Raw genomic sequence first — 19,490 nt, 5'->3', positions numbered from 1 at the left:
CGCATGTTGTTATTGCTGTTAATGTTTTCCTGTTGAAGTTCATTTCTGTCTTTAAAATCAAGACTGTTGAGCTGCTTTAACTTGTAGGGTGTAATAAATATTTTGGGGCCAAAATATTCGTATGTTTTCTTCTTACTATTTATGCTGTCAGAATTCTGGCAGGATGCAAGGCGACCCCTACCTCAGCGGTATCTCAAGAGCTTCTGCATGCCGCTAAGTTACTGGGTCAACTAAAAGCAGCCACTGCTTGCATCCTTGCAAGAAGCAAGGTATAAAGAAACCACATAAGGCTGTCAAAAGAAGTACATCAGGGCATGCTCCCAATGGGACAGCAGAGTGCCTTAAAGGTGTCAAACAAGAAAATAAATGTAAAGGTAGTCTAGACAACCAGTTAAACCTTTGAAGAATGGAGATGAATTAGGGCTGTGGGGAAGAGGACACTTAGCCTTCACCCAATACCCTCATAATATGTAAGCAGATTACCCAAGAGGAATAAAACAGGGCTATGATTCCCAGATGTATGAGTTGTGGTAGTGCAAACAGTTTACATGACCTTCACTGTTATTTCAGCATCAGGGAAAAAAAAATGTTAAAGCTATGGATGAGGCATTGCCACAACCATTAACAGCCTGTCCCTGTTCTCAAGACATTATGGAAGGCAGTCCTGAAATTAATATAAAACCTAGGGATCAAGTAAATTATTGCGAGATCTAACAGTCATTTTACCTAGACTACAAATGAAGCATTCCCAAGCCTCTGTATTGTGACACAGCAGAGGACCACTCCAGTTGGGCTCTGCATTTAACACTTCAAAAGCTCGTTTTTCTTGAGAAGAAACAAAGTGCCACTAAACAGTTCAGGGCAGAAGGCAATGTTTGCCATTTGCAAATGCAAGAGAGTCAAAAACTGGACTGGCAAGCTGTCATTTCCTCACTAGAAAAGCCCACAGGGAGGCATTAAATCCTAAATTAAATGAATTACTGACAGTAGAAGCAAGCCCAGGACATCATCCTGCAATCTAATGTTTTTAGGTTGTGTTTTCTCTCTCATTCATGTTGCTCAACATCATACTCTACGACCTTGAAATCCATCTGACTATTGAAAAGGTACTACCTCAAGGGATAGAAAATTCCCCCTTTAATAGTTATATTTCTTGCAATTAAACGCTACTAAGCATACCTTGAAAAATGTCGCAGCAGTAAAAATGTTGTATGAAAAGATATAACTTTTTGTAAGTTTTGGGAAACAACAAATCATCAAGTTTTGCAAATATCTACATACTCAAGGCAATTTATCTCCTTGATTGAATTACCTCCATTTTGGCATTTGTCCAACGAGGCACTTCTACAACCATATTAAACACTACCTAAAACAAAAGAAAAGAAAAAAATTTTAAAATAAAAGTAGGTCGGCTAAAAACAGTGCATGAGGCAATACAAGTTATTCCTCCCATAACCTATACATGGATACAACAATATATGTCAACTCTGACTGCGTACAACATGTTCACAAACCTGAAACTTTTCACATAATTCTACTTTTCCAGTGGTAAAAGAGAGAGTAACAGCTAGCTAGGTAAGACTGAGATACCTGCATGATGCTTTTCAGTTTGTTCTCTGACACTTCTTCACCAACAGCTCAATAAGCCTATGGAACTCATTCTCACAAAATACCATTGAAGCCAATAGTTTTGCAGCATTCAAAAAAGACTGGATATGTAGGATATGTATAAAGAATACCCAATAACAAAAAAGGAAGATTTTTGGAAGAAATAAGAGAATTTTTGCTTCATGCTCTCAGACAAAAATCTAACCAGTGAAAGGAAGTTAATTTTTTTCCCTGGAGGCAAGTCATCTTATAACTGCCCTAATGCAATTGTTGTTTGTGCCAGCCTCTAAAGTACTTAGTACGGGCTACTTGGAACAAAATAGACCAAATGGCAATTCCTATGTATTATTTTCTACTGTGTAACTGAAATAAGTCAGAAAATATAAAACAAAAGGAAAAAAGGAAAATATGTTGTATTACTGATTAAAATACTTTAACAACCCCAGCAAATCTCATGTTTATGTTGTGTCACATCACCATTGATGCCCTCAAGACAAGATGAGCAACAACTCATTTCAAGACAATCTTTCTACAAAAATAGGTTTTTACTAACTTCAGCACAATTGCATCAGGCACTGGATTTATCACTAAATCTCACCTTATGTTGGACCCCAGAAGATCCCTCACTATAGTACCTGAACTAAGAAAATACTGTTTAGCATAGTGGACTGATCAAACCCAGCTCTTGCAGTGCCATGCTCAGCTCTACTTCCAAGTGGGGTAAGTAACAAGGTAAGTGGAGAAAAGGAGAATCTGTGATGTCACTCTCACTGATTTCTTCCTAAAGGTCTTAACTTATTCACATTCCTCTCCCAGAAAAAGATTCCAAAACCTTTTTAACTTTAATTTCTCTAACTGTCATGTCCACAATGTGACAGATCCTGTCTCAAGGAAGCAGGGTTAGTTTGGTAAGGGTATATAAACCTTGGCTGGAAAAGTGAAAATGGCTACAGAAGACCAAATTAATATTCACTCAGATGTGGATGCTCAGGGTCAGATAAAGGATTTACAAAGTTTTCCTGAAATGAGCCAGACAATGCCTTCATCACCACTGGAAATTAATTTTTGTTGTAAAGGAGATTGCAGATTTGTAGTGTTGCATCTATGCATTTTCCTGACTATGTATCTATGAGTGCACCTTCTGCAAAATATAGATTTGGTTTTAAAATTAAATAGAGCAAGCACTACAGAAATCTTCAGTGACTCAATAAGGACTCTGAGGGCCAAATTCTCAGATAGGGTAAATCAGTGCAGTACCAAAGACTTCAATAAATGGCACTGATTTATCCCAGCTGGGGTTCTGGCCCTCAGAATTTGTAGCATCAGTCAAACATGAATTACCAAGAGCTTTAAATATGACAGCCTGACAGATTAATTCATATGGTGGGGAGGAAAGGCCTTTCTCTAAAGCTTAGTGCTACAAGGATTGACAAGTTTAATTCTTCACTCAGGGCTGATGTTTATAAGTAACAAAAAATTGTCAATCTTTGCATTGAAGAGCCAGGACACTTGCCCTATGGACAGAGGATTCAAAGTGGGGTGGAAATTAGAGGTGTGTATTGTAGGTGAGGGCGCAGCTCTATTGGGCACATAATCCTCTAAAACAGTTGTGCCCAACCTCCTGAACCTCCTGGCCCCACAAGCTGAGTGAGTGGCACGGGGTCAGTTTCTGGGCCAGATCCTCTGCAGAGACAGTCCATGGGCCCAATCTGCTGCACAGGGCAACATTATCCAGCCTACAGGGCTTCCCTGAGGTCAAGAAACTTGGCAGCAGGACAGCAGGAATTAACACTGCCACTGTTCCCTCTCTAGCACATTTCCAGGAGCCCCCCTGGGCTGGATGACAGCTCTGTGGACCGGATGACATGACTAGGTAAGCCAGATCTGGCCTGTCGGCAGGGGTAGGAGAATCCCTGCTCTACACAGATACACAAACCAAGATTGTGTTCCTTGTTCACATGAATCCACAGCACAGAGACATCCATTTTTACTTATGCCAGAGGTGGACAAATATGCCCCATGGGCCAGATTCAGTCTGCCAATTCATTTTATCTGGCTCATGGGCAGGTGGTGTGGGCAGTGGCAGCACATGGCAGGCCCTGAAGACCCTGCTTGGACCCCTGCCTTCACTGGTGGTCAGTGCCTCCAGCTCCAGCCTCTGCTGGTACCTCAGGGGATGCTGGGTAGAAGCAGCCCCACCTGCCTGCCCAGCACTGCACAGCGCCCTGGGAGATGGAGTCTGGCCGGCACAAGGCCTGTGGGGCCAGACTCCATCCCCCAGGCACTGTGGGGGATGCTGGTCTCATGCACGTATGTGCACGAGTGCACATATGTGTGCAACCCTCAACAGCTTGCCAAAACTCATTAAACAGCCCTTGAGCCCAAATAATTGCCCACCCCTGATGTATGCTCTAGGCAGAGAGGAAAGAAAGAAGTTTGTCAAGTGAAGAAAAGCTAAATAACATTCCCTACAGAAACATAACAAGCTAACTGAGCACCTGAGGCAGGGGCAATATACAGAGGCAATGACGATTTCTAGCTGCCAGTGCCACCAGCATGGTTGCATGGCTGCAGCTGTTACTTTTCCACCTTTCCCCCTCACCCCAAGCACAGTGGATTTAAAAAAAAGATTATTTTTTACATTTAAAAAAAATCAATTTTTAATTCAAATATTTTAAGTGATAATGAAGTTTTTCTTTCTAAAAATATACTTAATCTTAAAATGAAATCCAAATTTAATACAGCATAGGATACGGTACAATCTACTAAAATAATTTAAATAAAATACATTGAGTCAATGAAAACTGTGGAATAAAAGGCTGATTTTCTTTTATGGGAACAAGGGAGAAAACACTTAATTTTTTATGACGAGCTTTAAAAACATGGCACAATATTTCATGTATTAGGGACCTGACCCTGCAGGGGATACAGGGTCTCTATTAGTGGATGCAAAGGATCGGCAAAGTCATCACAAATGTTGGAACCTAATGCTGGAAAAGCAGCAAAGATGAGAAGAAACTTAGCAGAAGATAATGAAGCAAACCTGTAACTTGTAGCATATGGGTGCAATGCTTATTTTCTGCCTCCGTTAGCCAAAGATTTAAGTACTTCAGGTATAAAGGAAAGTGTTGCTGAAATTGCAAAATACTTCTGTAACAACCAATTTGCTTCAGCTACACTGACAAGACCTGGGAAATCCAAGCTAACTCTCCCACAAGATGCATGATGGAATTCAGTGGTTGACTAACAACTGGCCTATTCTGATGACCATCTGTGAACAAAAATTGACAAAACTGATGGAAGCATCACAGCTTAGAGTTGTCAATATTGGACTAAAGAGAAATGTAGAAGGCATGCTGAATACACTAAAACCTATTTCCATAGCCTTGGACAAACTACAGAAAGATTGCTGCTGTACTGCAGATGGTTTAGAAATTTGGAAAGAACTTCAAGAAACATTAATACCAGAAATACCCAACAGCAAAGTTAAATTGCAGGAAGTAATGAAACGGATGGATCAAGCACTTACTCCACCTCATTTTCTTGCTGATATTCTTAACAAAGTACCAGGGCTTAACTGCCAAAGAGAAAACTGTTGTTATGATACGGGCATCTAAATCACCCATCAATCGTGCCAACCATAATAAATTTCAGGGCTAGAGGTAAACCATTCAAGCAGTACATATTTGCTGAGCATGTTTTAAAGAGAGTCACACCACTGAACTGGCGGAAGTCCCTACCCAAGCACCTAGAAACAGAGTTTGTGGAAGTGCTAAAACAGCTTTTAGCAGCAGGTGCAGAAAGAACATTTTCTTCATCTGAACTGGCTCATTCAAAGCTGATACATCTAATGAGAGTTGAAAAAGCAGGAAAACTTATTTTTCTTTCTAGCCTGTGAATAAAAAGAGGGAAGGGAATGAGATTTATGATTTCTAAAAACTTGAAAGAAGAGGGGTAAAAAATTTCAACACAGCCTAGGTAAAAAAATGACTCTCTCACTTTGAAGAGAATTAGGCAACTAGGAAGTTCGAATGACTTTCACCTAGGCATTTTAGAAATTTTTCCCCAGGGTGAAATAAGTGGTTTAATTTAACCTGAAATAAATGGTTTAATTAACTACCCACAGTTCATATTTCTAATACTATAACAGTTAATACTAGTGTTTAATAAATTAATTGCAAATGTGCACCATGTTTTGATAAAAAAAAGTTTCTGTATCCAAAACCGTAAAGTTTTGTTTCATAAATTTGAAGTTGTGGTTTTGTGCTTTTAATTAAATTCAAGTTTGTGTGTTTAATTATAGTGCAACTTGATACATTATAGGCAAAAAGTTAATCATCTAGTGAATAAGAAATACATATTTCACCACTTTACAGCATTCTAAAACGTAGGATTTCTAACGATCAAAATATGTTAAGCTATATATATATATATATACACACACACACAATCTAGTTTGTGTAGCGAAGAAACATATGCAACAGATCTGCTGTAAAAACTGTATTTACTTGTAAATCAACATGTTCTGTTATAGCAATCAATGAAAACACACCTTTATTTTAAAAACAAATGAAAATACACAACAAGAAAGTTGATAAAAATCCATTATTTCAATCAGGCTTGCTTGCTGACTTAAAACATAATTTAAATCAACCTCATTTTAAAATCAGTCCACCCTGCCCCCAAATCAATGCCCAGGGCTACTGCCCTGGTTGTCCCACCTTAGTTATGCTACTGATTCCATAGGGTTCCTATACACATGCAGGGAGGCTGCTCTGATGAACTGTAATTACATCATGTCAAAGTAGACTCTATTAATCTCAAGTAATTACCTCACTCCAGCAGACTCCAGCATCATGTGCATCAGCTTCCCCGCACTACAAAATGGCAGCGGGGCACTTGAAAGCTCATTCAATATGCTTTAATTCAAAACATATAGCCGTCATTTTTCAGCGCTGATACACATGATGCTCCGGGCACTTTAATTAGCGTGGCCCTCAAAGCTGCACTAATTAAAGCGCCCCCCACACACACACATCCTGGAGCACATCTATAAACACCCCTAGTTTCTAAGATGGAATGTAAAGAGAGCCAGAACATAATTTTAACAATATTTAAAAGTATCTCTTAATTTTTTTTTTTGACTAAAATGCACAGAGCTAGGTTCACGAAATCAGGGGAAGGTAACAGGACTGAAAACATTCTACTTAAACATAGTATAAAATATCCCAAACAGTAATAACTGACTCCTTTCCTTGCTCCCTCTCATAAACAGGCAGTAAACTGCCCCTACCTTGCCAAGCTACTTCCTTTCCTAGTCCTGCTGAGCTCCAACCCCATACTCCATGACTGTGAGGCAGGGGATGGAGACTGAAGGTGCAAAGACAATTGTTTTTGCCTGTGGACTGGGAACCTGAGAGTTTGGGGCTAATGAAGAACATTGGAGGAGTGAACTGATTTTGACTAGGAAGGGAGAAACAGGAGCTTAGTAAGGAAGAGAACAGAATAGATGGGGGAGAAAGGAGAGAGAAAGAGGAACAGAAGGGAATGGCATGGTTTTCCGCAGACGATAAAAATACAGTGCTGCTTTTGTGTCTTTATTACCAGTAACCCAGAGGACAGAAGAGACATGCTGCAGCTTGCAATTACTTTAGCCGCTTGTATAGCAAAGTGCTTAAAAAAAAAAAAAAAAACCATGCATTTTTAACAGCATTTTTTGAACAGCGTTCTGGAGTTGCTGATGCTCCTCAGTAAAGCTTTGTACTAAAATGACACAGGAACAAAATATTGTGGCCTGAAAGACAGTGGAATTTTTTCAGTATAAATTAACAGAGGTGCATGGCCAAAAGGAAGATAAAATGTCCACTCTATAAACTCTAAAGATTTACTGGCTTCTTATCTTACATTTCTTTGCACTGTGAAGTGAGGAATTCTGACAATACTGAAGAAAAGGTTTCATGATTATTGTACAAGTGATGTTCTTTGGCAAGCCAAAGAAGTAAACTGGTCATATGCACATTACTGAAAGATCCTGTATCAAGACAAAGCCTCTGATGTGGGTTAAAATAAAATACCGACATTCTTGGGTTTTGAAAATGGCTTCTTTGAAACTAAGATTGATTGATTCGTTGATGTAGCTGCCTTTGCAAACAATTTCCTTCTGGTAGATATTAACCTGATGAACGCCAAGACAACTTCCTTTGTTCTCAGCCTTTGTTAATGTGCACCACTGCAATGGAAGATCTTTAAATATTAGCCAGATCCTTCCAGGAAAGTGGGAAGAGTAGAAACGTTGTAATGGATTCTCCACAGATGGCACATGAGCAATCCCAGAAACTGCTTTTTAGCACCATGGGCTGTCAGAATAAACTAGGGCGCCTGACCACAAGGGAAAGACCTGCACAATGGAAACTGTTAAAATAGTTCATTTCATAACTTTTTTCTTTTTTGTTTGGACCGTGCTGAAGAATGAGCACTATTAGTTTTTTCTACAAACAGAAATGCCTTAGTTTTATCACAGGAAAGATAAACTGATGCACTTTTTTATTTTTTTAACACTGTCCCAAAGTGCCAGCCCCTTTTGTCAAATCACGCATTTGCATCGTCTGCCTACTTAGATGACCCCTTACAGCTCACACAGCTAGCTTATCTGAAATTTTCACTTAATAGAGTCAATTCAACTTGAATTTGCAAGGGCACTCTGACACGTGCAACACACTTGATGGAAGCCCTGATTTAAAAGAGCTGACCTTGCAAAGCTGTGCAAGTAAATGAGGATAAACTTGACATGCTTGGATAATTTCCTTGCCAACGCCAATAAACACCTTTTCATTTGAAGTAAAATGCTGTTTTCAAAAATACGTGACTCCTCTCACAGAGTAGATCTGTGAGTACTTCACAAAAGACACGTACAATGATAAGTGGATTAGAAATCCTTTCAGTGCAGCAGGGAGCGACATTTCAGATTTGTCTTTAAAAGAAGACTATGACCTCAAGGAACTTCCTACCACAAGACACTGCAGACCATACTCAATAATCAGCCCCTCACGGAGTTCTGACTGCAGCTACAGGGGGAAACATCCAGCACAGATGGAGATTTGAAACTTTTGATGCCTTTCACAGTAATTTACCGAGGCGAGAACGAGTTCTCAGTGCTCCTAATGCTTAAAACAAAGCACAGATTCAAACGATAATGACTTAAGACCAAAGAGAAGTATAATTTCCCCCTGCTAAGTAGTTACACTGAACTCCTTAAACAGTTAAAATACATAGCTTCCTTTATTCCTTTCTCCCCACCCCCACAACCAAGGAAGCAATTCCAGCAGCTGCCACCAAGATAACATGATTGCAGAGCCAAGCATAATTTAGTGTCTGTAATCTGAGACTGTTCAAGGGATAGCTTCATCACTCAGGTGTGATCCACAGCAGGAAAAGCCAGGAACTATGTGGGTAACAACAAATTAAGAGCACGACTGCACAAAGAAATGACCATGATGCAAACTAAAGGGTGAATTTACAGTATGCAGTGTATTTACTATGCACTCCCTGGGCACACGCTTTACACCATGGCAAGAGTGGTAGCTTATCGCTCTTGCTACCTCCCATACTTCAGCTTACCTTAGATTGCTCCTGAAGCCATGCCCATAAACAGATCCAGGATTTCATAAAGAAGGTACAGGAGCAGTGACCTGTGCTGAAGCAGGGGTGGGTACACACTGCCCCTTCTCACCCAGTACATACACACCAGAACAGGCAGACAGTGCTGAAGGAGCAGGAGTGGGAGACTATTTTTTTAAAGTCCCTCAAGCAGGTAAGTATCTTCCCTCTTCCCTCCCCCTCTGTGCTCAGCAGCATGTTCCTTCCCCTCCCCTGCTCTCCTCTCCTCTGCCAGCACTGCACCCAGGGGCGGGGGGGGGGCAGAGCAGCTCCTGCCCCACTCCAGCCAAGCTGCATGAGCCAGGCTTGGATAGAGAAAGTGTGGCGGTTCCCCCACTGGGAAGGATCACCTAGGGGGACCAGGCAGAAAGAAGGCACCCTCTTATCACTGCACCTGTCCCTGGCAGAAGCCAGTTGCAGTAGACAAGAGTGGCTCTGGAGCAATCTTTGCCCCCAGGACAGCCTGAGGGGCAAGAGCAGTCAAGGTGGAAGGAGGGAAGGGGGGGGATGTATCGATGAGCATGGAAGAAAAGGGACATAAAAAACTGTCCCTGCTTGCTTACTTCCCTCTGTGATCAACTGAAAGGGGTGTGTGTCCTCACCACTGCACCTGCCCCTGGCCATACCCTTAAACAAGCTGAGTTTTCTAATCACCCAGATGTGTATCACCCAAGCTTGTGCCAGGGCAACACTACAAACTTCTGCTGGCACAGACAGATCAGCCAGGAATCACAACTCTTCACACCACTTAGTGATGGACAAGGCAGTAGAAGTCCCTAAGGTAGATTCAGCTAGACCAGTGAAACTTCCCTTTTGCCAGTACAGCTTGTTTCACCTAGGTAGGGTGGTTTCTCTATACCAATGCAAAGGCAGCACAGCTTTGTCCACACTACAAGTGATTTGTAGACGTCAGACATTGGAAAAAAGCAGTTAGTGTGGTCATGGTCTTGTATGCATTCAATCAAAAAGCGAATTAAGTACACTGAGAGGCAGAATACTAACGTTTTTAATTTCCTCTCCAATGTCACAAGGGCTCTGAACAATTTGAAATAGATTAGATAGAGAAAATTTGGCGCAAGTCTACTCAGTCTATTTTCCATATCTAAACTGTTATCAAAGACACAAAATTAAATAGATAAGGACTGAGTAAGCCTAATGTAAAACTGGCTTTCAGAAACACCGTATAGCCAAGGACTTGGGAACCTCTGGCCATTAAAAATGTCACGTCACTTTTCACAAGATTAAAGAGACATGACCAGTAAATTCTACCCGAATTCCAGTTTGAGCACCAATGGCACTTGTCACGTCCATCACATCCCTTGCACTTTCAAATGGATGTGTTCCTCTTCACTCCATACCATCCTGCTCATGTATTACGGTGCGGTGGTAAAGCATCACCCTGCTTCACCCGAAATGGCTGTGTTTCGTTGCTGAAAAAATTTTTCCCTCTACATATATCTGAGGTGATTTATTACATACTCCCATTCCCAGATCCCTTTCAATGAAAGAAAACAAAAGGTGCTACAACATTCAATATGCAATAAGCAATAACTGCAACAAAATTTGGGGAATCTTATGTGCAATTCATAAACCCTCTCTGAGATTATTAACTTGGCTGCAGCTTTATAAAACTATTAACCCCACTCTGAATGTGCACCTCACTTGCTTTCCCAGGTGCCTTTTAACCTCTAAACTAAAATGGAATTCCAAAGGTTAGCTTCACAGAGCTGGCAATAGAGAGCTGTCTGCTTAATTGCTCCTCTACTGAAAAGTAATGACTCTAAACCAGGAGTGTCAAACAAAGGACCCACAGGTCAGAATTGGCCCTTTGGCCTACCAATGGACCAGGGAATTTGGGGACATGGCTAGCAGTGGGTGTGACTTCCTGCAGAATCTGGGGCCCCAGTGGACACTGCCAGCAGCAGCAAGTGGGCAAGTGACAGCTGTGCAACACTGCCTTCAGTCGACCTTCGGCCACTCGGACCACTATTGCTTACAAACCTCTGCAGGGCCCGTGGCCACCTGACTTGCCACTGCCTACCCCACTGCTGCTGCATTGGCCACCGATGCTGTATGCCCTGGGCCAGATCCAGCCTAAGGAACCCCGTAGTCCAGATCTAGCCTGTGGCACAATGTGAACTTAATACCCATGCTGTAAACAACAGGCTGGCTCCGTTCTAAGATAAATGGTTTATAAGGGAAACGTTTCCTCGTGACTAGGCTTGGCAAGATTTGATTTTTATCAGTAAACATAGATAAATGTTGATTTCACCTCACACTCACAGTCTGACAAAAAAATTTCTATTGTTAATAATCAAAATTTATAGAAAGGTAAGAAAAATGATGGCTGACAGATTCTTTGATGACAGAGGGAGCAGTACTTTGGACTACAACTCCCAAAAACCTTAGGGGACTGTGAACAAAGGAAGAGGAAGTGACAAAGTGGACAAAAAAGCTATAGGCAAGCAGAGCCAGGACTGACGGCAGCTCTGCCGCTCAGCTGGCAGCAGTCCTACAGTAGTTACCTTTTTCTTTAATAAACTGACTGCCCCTCACATCCCTATTTTGCACAATCCCATAAAATTTAGATTGATAAAAATAAAAAATAAATACCTAAAGATAAGCATTGATATTATCCATCAAAAGTATTAAAAAATTATAAGCAAATTCTTCCAAGCCTACTCATGACCAAGCCATCCTGACAGGGGTTTGTTATCATATACTGTAACAGATAACAACATAGGGGACTGAAAGCTTACAAAAGTGCAAGTGTTGTTCTACTGGGCTACAGAGAAAGGGACGTGTTTTTCACCATTTGAGATGAGGAGAGGTGCTGCAGGAGCTGCTGAAGCAGGGAAAACTCTCCTGTCCTGGAAAGACAGAGCCCCACAAAGGAAAAGTAAACTAGAGTGTGGAGCATTACATTCAGGATATTTGTCTAAGTTATCTGTATTCACTTGTGCTTTCGTTTTAGGCAAGACCCAATAGTATTTTAAGAGGCCTGTGCATTGTCTGGGTGTTTCTAGTTGCTTACCTCTATCGCAGGTCCCTGAAGATACAACTTGTTGCCCACACAACTTGCGTTGTGGAAGAAGGCAGGCCTAAGCTACCAACTTATCTTGGAGGAAGCTGGGCTGCATAGCTCTATTTCCGTGAAGGGCTAACAGCCAAAAAGCCTGTGCCTAGGAAATGTGCCAGGCAGTCCCAGAAAGGAAACAGTGCTGCAGCTAACTGAGACCAAGAGATGTTTAAAAAACACGTACCCAGTGAATTGGGCCCCAACACAGTAGCCTGATGTATGTTCACCTAAAGGAGGTCAAACCAACCAGTGATGGCATTATGTTAGGCTCCAATTTTGTTAGGACACCTACATAAATGGGCCCCTACCTGTGGAAATCCTTGCTGGACCAGGGACAGAGACAATACATCATATGTGGAAAAAACAACACTGTTTTATTCAAAATTAACAAGACTTCCACTAAACAAAACTTTATTACTGCTTAGAAGTTTCACAGTTTCAGACATTTTGGGGGTACTTTTCAGCTCTGGAGGTACTTGGAAAGGTCCCAGACAGTGGCACTTCCAGTTTCGCTGCTACACATGGGTTCCCCCCCACCCTTGTTGATCAGCTGTCAGGGGACTCTTCAGTTCTTGACTGGCCACTGGGGGTACCCCAACCAAAAAAGGTTGAAAACCCCTGTTCTAGCACAAGAATGCACATTGAGAGAGCATGCTCACCACCCTTCCCAACAATCATACTGCTCCTCTGAAACATTTCAGTTTTCATGCAGGTTCATGCATAAGTTTGCCCCTACCTCAGCAATTAAATTTACATTAACAAAATGCAGTGAATCAAAGGAAATGTAACTGGGCACTGTGGGTTAAATTAATTATGAGCTACAGAATTACTGCGTATGGGTGAGTGGACAGGTATCGGGGGTAGTGCACTGGACTTCAACAAGATGCACAAACTAATGTCACACACCAACTGTGACATTTCCTGAAACTAAACTATCTGTGACACTTTGCCAGCTTAGAAGGGCCAGAGAGTTTTGAAGTATAGTTATTTGGTATTGTCTTCCTGACTGCAGATTGCTGGGTGCTCAACAGCTACTTTGAAGCTTTACCGAGGATCCATGGTATATGAGAATCCATATTTTCAGGGGGAGGGGAGCAGGGGGGTTGGTGGAAACAAAAACAAAAAAAAATTGGCTCCAGAACAAAGACTAATTCTTTTTTATTCTTCGAGTCAGTATTTAAGAAATGCTATAATTTCAGAAGGAAACAATAATAAAGACTCTTGTACACATATTTACATAAAAGTCTCGGGCATCGGTTAACTCTGCCACTAGCAGCAACACTGCCTACCTGATAATGTGTCACTTTCCATTCCTGTGCCCATCTGCACAACCCAGAAAGCATGTGTCCTGAAATCCCAAACACACCTGTAGGTCTGGGGTTTAGCCCATCATACTCAAGACCCATTTAAAATAAAAGGTTTATATTTTGTGTGTGTTCATTCTGCAGTCAGAAGGTACAACGAATATTTCATTAAGTAGGCTTGTGCATACTTCTGAATGTAATAGGAGAAAAGCTAATGGATCAACTTTGCAAATGTCATAACGAAGCTTCTACAGAAAGATAAAAATGTTTGTCTTTTAGAACATCTTGATGAATAGAAAAACCTAACATTTATTACCCATTTGAAGAAGAAAACATTAAGATCACACTCAGCTCCCTCTTCCCTTAGTATTTTTTTTTTCACTTGAATGCTTGTCAGTTGTATTCAATGAAAGATGCATAGTACTGAACAGCTTTTATTGTGTCCACCATGCCTGGAAGTTCCATAACAACCTAACCATTGCAAGCAGAGTATTAGCAAGTGATGTTTAATAAAGAATAATTTCTAACTGTACCTCACTTCCATTAATCTTTGATCTCTTTGCTGGAATCTCTTTGTCCTATAAAGAAAAAGGAAAATTGCAATTTAGAATGCTCACTTACATGAGTCAAATCACAAATATACTCCTGCTAAAAAAGATAATACTACAATGTTTATGTAAATACAGACTAGACTATTAATTTTAAGCAGGTTTGAAAAATCCTGTCACGGGGTAGAAAGTAAAATGCTTGACTTTGTAAGTGTAAGAGCTTAAGCTATTAAATTTATGTTGAATAGATTTAAAGTTGCACATAAAGTTTCCAGATCTTACAGTTCTCAGAGCCAAAATCTTCCAAAAGCTCACATATGGGTTTTTGTCTTCCCAAGTCAAGACAGAAAAAAAATCTAGTTTCTCCTTGCTGCTGCTCGACAAGTGCTAGGCAGCAGCTACGTAAAATTTAAAAGGGTGAGTTTTAATTCCCTCCTACAATCACAAAACAACCAAAAACCATGTCAACTTCATAATACTGCTGCCTGAGAAGGCTGAAAATAGTACCGTAAAGGCCAGCAGGCAAAAGAGTTATTTACAGGAAAGGAAGACCTCAGGAGGCAGAGGCTGGAGGAAAGAAAAGGAATACCAACCTCTTCCTTAGCTCTTCCTTTTGCAGCTTCCAGGATGCTGAGAGAGGGTAAGGGTAATATTGAAACCCATACCTATTCCAGCAACTCAGATACTCCACTGGGAAACTAAAATTAGAAAGCTTGTTCCTCACATTTAGCAGCCAGACTGGGAAGGGCACTTGAAGATAAATTAAAATAAAAATAGCTTTGCATGGAGGATCCAGGAGCAGAATCCTAGCAGAAACAGCAACAGCTACTTCTCTTGTAGCAGCTACGGATGGCAAGAATGTTGTGCATCTCACCAGGGCATGACCTCTGAACTTCACAGGCAAGTTTATTCCCCCAATTCTAAGTGTTCTCCATTACTTCTCACTAGCAGGTTTAGTCTGCCTGCTGGAAGGCATCAGGGATATTTTCTATAGACTTGATGACAGCATGTGTTAAAGTTGTAGATTTCTCTCAGCATCCAGGTCATCCAACTGGCCCAGGCAACAAATGATAAAAAATGGACAAACACTTCTTACATAAACAGGTTAGGAAGTCTGCCATAAACAAACTTCAAACTAAACCAAAGACTGGCAGTTCCCAATGACACATGAAACAGGCATTTCATTATGGTCATAATGAAACTCCAGGAAGCGTGTCTAACAAGACATGTAAGTGCTCAGCTACACCTCTTGCCTTGTAATTGTCCTAAGGTGCGCTTACCATGATTTTCTTGGGCATTATCGCCAGCTTCAAATTATAACACTCCTTTTGAGAATTAAATAAATCTATACCACCCTCTTAAAAAGATTATATATGCTTTCTCCTCAGCAAATCTGCCAGAAGTTTTGGAAGGTACAAGGAAATGCATATATTTAATTGCACATATAGAAAAATATTGTATTATATGGGCTCTGCAAAATAAAATGTGATTTAGGAATAACAACTTCGTATTCTAGAAGCATATAACCTCAAACTCCTAAGAATGAAGTTAATTAACTACCAGAACATCTTGCCAAAAGACATGGTTAGCTTTCTCATCATTTAGATCCTTTAAATTAAGGCTAGCATTCTACACATTATAATCTAATTCTAATACAAATAAGCCCTATGAAAAAATACTGACATTCTATGTCCTGTACCACACAGGAAATTAATTATTATCATAATAACTAGAGATGCACCGATATATCGATTGATATTGGATCGGCAATAATAAAAGGAAAATTAACATTATCGACTATCAACTTTTTCTGGCTAGTGTAGCTGATAATGTCACTGATAAATGCCACATGAATGCACGCAGCCAAGAATGCAGCCCAGCAATGTCCTTCCTGCAGGTAAGGCAATGGTGGGGTGGGAGAAGGGAAGGGGTGTGGGGTAGCAGATTGAGGCCCCAACAGTGAGGAAAGGAGTGGGGCAGGGACTGCCCACCAAGGCAGTGAATGGGACCCCAGGGCCAAAAGCAGGACAGAGCCATGGGCAACTTATCCAGGCGGCACAGCAGGTGGGAAGGGGAGGCGGATACCAACCGTTGCGCACGCCCCTGGGGGAGGTGGGGGGCATGTCTGTGTCTCCCCACCCTGGACTTGTGCATGGGACACAGACGGGCTGCCCTCAGCGGGCTTGGGGCTCTGCTCTGCTGCCTTTCCCTTGGGAGCCCCCCACTGCAGGACAGACAGGGTACGCACAGACAGTGCAAGGCTCCAGAGAGAAAGTCAGAAAAGAGGAATGCCCCCCCCCCCGAGCAGGAGCCGTGCTGGGGGGTGCTATAGCTACTCCAAAATTTGCCCTAGCTCCCCCACCCAGCCATCCCTCCCAGCACCACCTCCATCACCTGCCCCATGCAGCTGAGTCCGCCCCGTCCAGTACCCCCACCAGGAAGTCTGGCACTGCCCCTGGTCCCAAACCCACAGCAGGCATCCTACCTCTGCCCCACACACATCTGGGGGATGGGGCACATACTTCCCCCAGGGGTGCATGCAGCAGCAGGGAGCTGGCCTTCCTCAGCTCCACCATACTGCCTGGACAAGCTGCCCACATCTCCATCTCCATCCTGCTCCCAGCCCCAGGGTCCCATTCATGATCCTGGCTGGGCAGCACCTGCCCCTGCCCGTGCCCCACTCCCTCTCACACCGTGGGGGCCTCAATCTACACCCCCCATGCCCTTTCCCCTCCACAGACTTACTGCAGGGCATTGACCTGCAAGCTGCTGGGCTGCATTCCTGTAAAACTGGCTATCGGATCAACACTGGCCAATATGCCTGGTTAATAACAGACTATCAGTATCAGCCAAAAAATCTTTATCAGTGCATCCTATGACTAGGTCGAACGGTCACAAACTCCTGTTTCAGGATGGACATAAGGAAGAATTTCTTTACTGTCCGAGCCCCCAAGGTCTGGAACAGTCTGCCAGCGGAGGTGGTTCAAGCACCTACACTGAACACCTTCAAGAGTAAATTGGATGCTTATCTTGCTGGGATCCTATGACCCCAGCTGACTTCCTGCCCTTTGGGCAGGGGGCTGGACTCGATGATCTCCCGAGGTCCCTTCCAGCCCTGATGTCTATGAAAACCCTAATAACCACTTATAATAACCACTTACAGTTATTAATATCACAATAACTCTTCTGGTCCTAACATATATAAATCTACAGTACTATTTAGTTTTTTTTAAAAGTTTTCAACTGAAATGGAAAAAAAATTACCATCATTTTAAGAAGTAATTGTTAGACTCATAAATAAGTACCTCTTCAGATGCAGCAAACAGAGGGATGTCATGAAATGGAGAAATATATTTGCCCTCTCCACTCTCTGCAAGACAAAAAAAGCGTTACAAATCTTAACTAAACAAGCAAGCATCAATCAAGCACTTTACTAACAAACAATAAGTTAGCGATCTAAATACAGATTTTCTGGGGTTTATGTTGCAATTCCATTTTTAAGGGTTTTTTTTCCAAATTCCAAACTTAACTACAAAAAAGGGACATCTTCCCTTGATACTGTTTATCACAGCATTTCTCAATCCATGGGTTGAGACCCAAAAGTGGGTTGTGAAAACATTGTAAAGGGTCATGGGGAGGTCCCAGGGAAGTGCCTGGTTTTCCTGTGGAAGCTGCAACGCCGGCAGCCCACATGGAGCCAGCTCACAGCCTGGGGCATGGGAATCACTCGGCATTTTGAGAGCAACCCCAAGACCCAAAGAGGGAGCGAGTGGGCCGGAGGCAGCAGCCAGAGGAGGGAGGGAGAGGGAGAAAGATTGTGTGGGTCGGGATCAGGGGGCTGTGGGTCGCAGCAAGCTGACAATTATGCTAACAGGTGTGAAAAAAGATTGAGAACCACTGGTCTACCAGACAGCTGCACTACGTCCTTCGTCTCTTCTGCCTACCCATTCTCCTAAATGCAATCAGCAAAATGAATCCTGCAAAGATACTCTCCAGGTAACTCAAGGACCATGCCAAGCTCGCATAAAGAGAAACCACAGATAAAACAGATATTCGGTACTCAGAGACCACGAATGCCTGCATACATCCCTGATCCAGCTACCTATATTCATACTTAACGTAAGTATAGACATAGGCCTATTTCCACTAAGAATTACACTCGTCACTCCTGGAATGAGGAAAGAACAATGGAGTTTTTCACCACTCCTGGAAGTCTTCCAAACGCAACACTGCCTCTCTCTCAGCAAAGAAAGACAAAGTTTAGTCATAGGTCACTCACTGCTCCAACTGAACTGACTTTCCCTAGATCAGCCCTCTTGCCAACAGCCTCATGATGATGTATTACTAACAATTTACATAACCTGCCCATTTTCCTCATCCCAATGTAAATCAGATGCAACTCCCCTGAAGTCACTGGAATCATACTGATATGAAACCAGCGCAAGACAAGAAACACGTGGAAATGTTTTTTTTGTATCTTTGCTACTATTAAAATGTGTAATTCTGAATCAAAACACCTAGAGCTTTTTCTCAGCTTTGACAGGTCTTTTTGAGCTCTGTTCACACATTCACACTCACTGCGGGCTTCTCAACGGGCTCGCCTTTGGATGGACACCCTCATTTTAGTTGCAAATTTCCCTTTGCTACAGGCATATCTGAAACACTAATGAGCACAAGCGTGACTGCACAAGGCAGATTCTAGTCCCTGGTATGTCTGCTAGAACAGGGGTGACCAACCTGTGACATACATGTGTTTCAAGCAGCACGGCATCCTCTGTGTGCAACCCAGCAGATCAGGGAGGGGGCAAGCATTGGAGTGGCAGGCAGGGCAGAAATACAGCTGCAGATTGGACAGGGTAGGAAAGCAGAAAGCAGAGCAGCAGATTGAAGGGCAGGGTTCACTGGGAAAACTTTAATCCTCTCTTAATTCGGGAGGCTACTGAAGGCACGAGCAATTCTAGGGGTCAACAAATGTGAAAACAGGGATGGGAGTGGGTCAAAAGTTAAGGAGTACTCCACTGGCTGACACCCACTCAGATCAGGCAGGGAAGCAGACAGCAGGGCAGCCAATGAGGAAAGGAGTGCAAGGCAGGTGAGTAGTAAGCAAAGCAGCTGCTCAGCTCCAAAAAGCAGTTAGTAGAGCACCTCATCGGGCAGGAAGCACAGGGCAAGAAGCAGAAAACAGAGCAATGGATTGGACAAGGAGCACAGGGCAGGGAGCAGAAAGCAGAGCCGCGGATAGAGCAGAGAAGCAGAAACCAGAGCGGCGATGGCGTGGGGCGGTGCCCAGCCCGG

At 42.5% G+C, this 19,490-nt stretch overlaps 1 protein-coding gene across 1 annotated transcript in view; it reads right to left on the bottom strand.

The window, feature by feature from the left end:
- The window catches only part of PPA2 (pyrophosphatase (inorganic) 2), a gene marked incomplete at its 5' end in the record, with an annotated part of 57,371 nt that extends 39,787 nt beyond the window's left edge, over window positions 1–17,584 (bottom strand). The window contains 3 exons of the mRNA XM_019533964.1: window positions 1,313–1,366; window positions 14,181–14,225; window positions 17,501–17,584. Coding sequence (XP_019389509.1) covers window positions 1,313–1,366; window positions 14,181–14,225; window positions 17,501–17,584 — 183 coding nt within the window. The remainder of the gene's footprint in view (window positions 1–1,312; window positions 1,367–14,180; window positions 14,226–17,500) is intronic.
- Between the last annotated feature and the right edge of the window lie 1,906 nt (window positions 17,585–19,490).

This window comes from Crocodylus porosus, unplaced genomic scaffold (assembly GCF_001723895.1).
Source record: "Crocodylus porosus isolate Cpor-Errol unplaced genomic scaffold, CroPor_comp1, whole genome shotgun sequence".
NCBI classification, from domain to species: Eukaryota; Metazoa; Chordata; order Crocodylia; family Crocodylidae; genus Crocodylus; species Crocodylus porosus.
The sequence above is the reverse complement of the archived record's forward strand: the minus strand, read 5'-3'. Positions and strand labels throughout refer to the sequence as shown.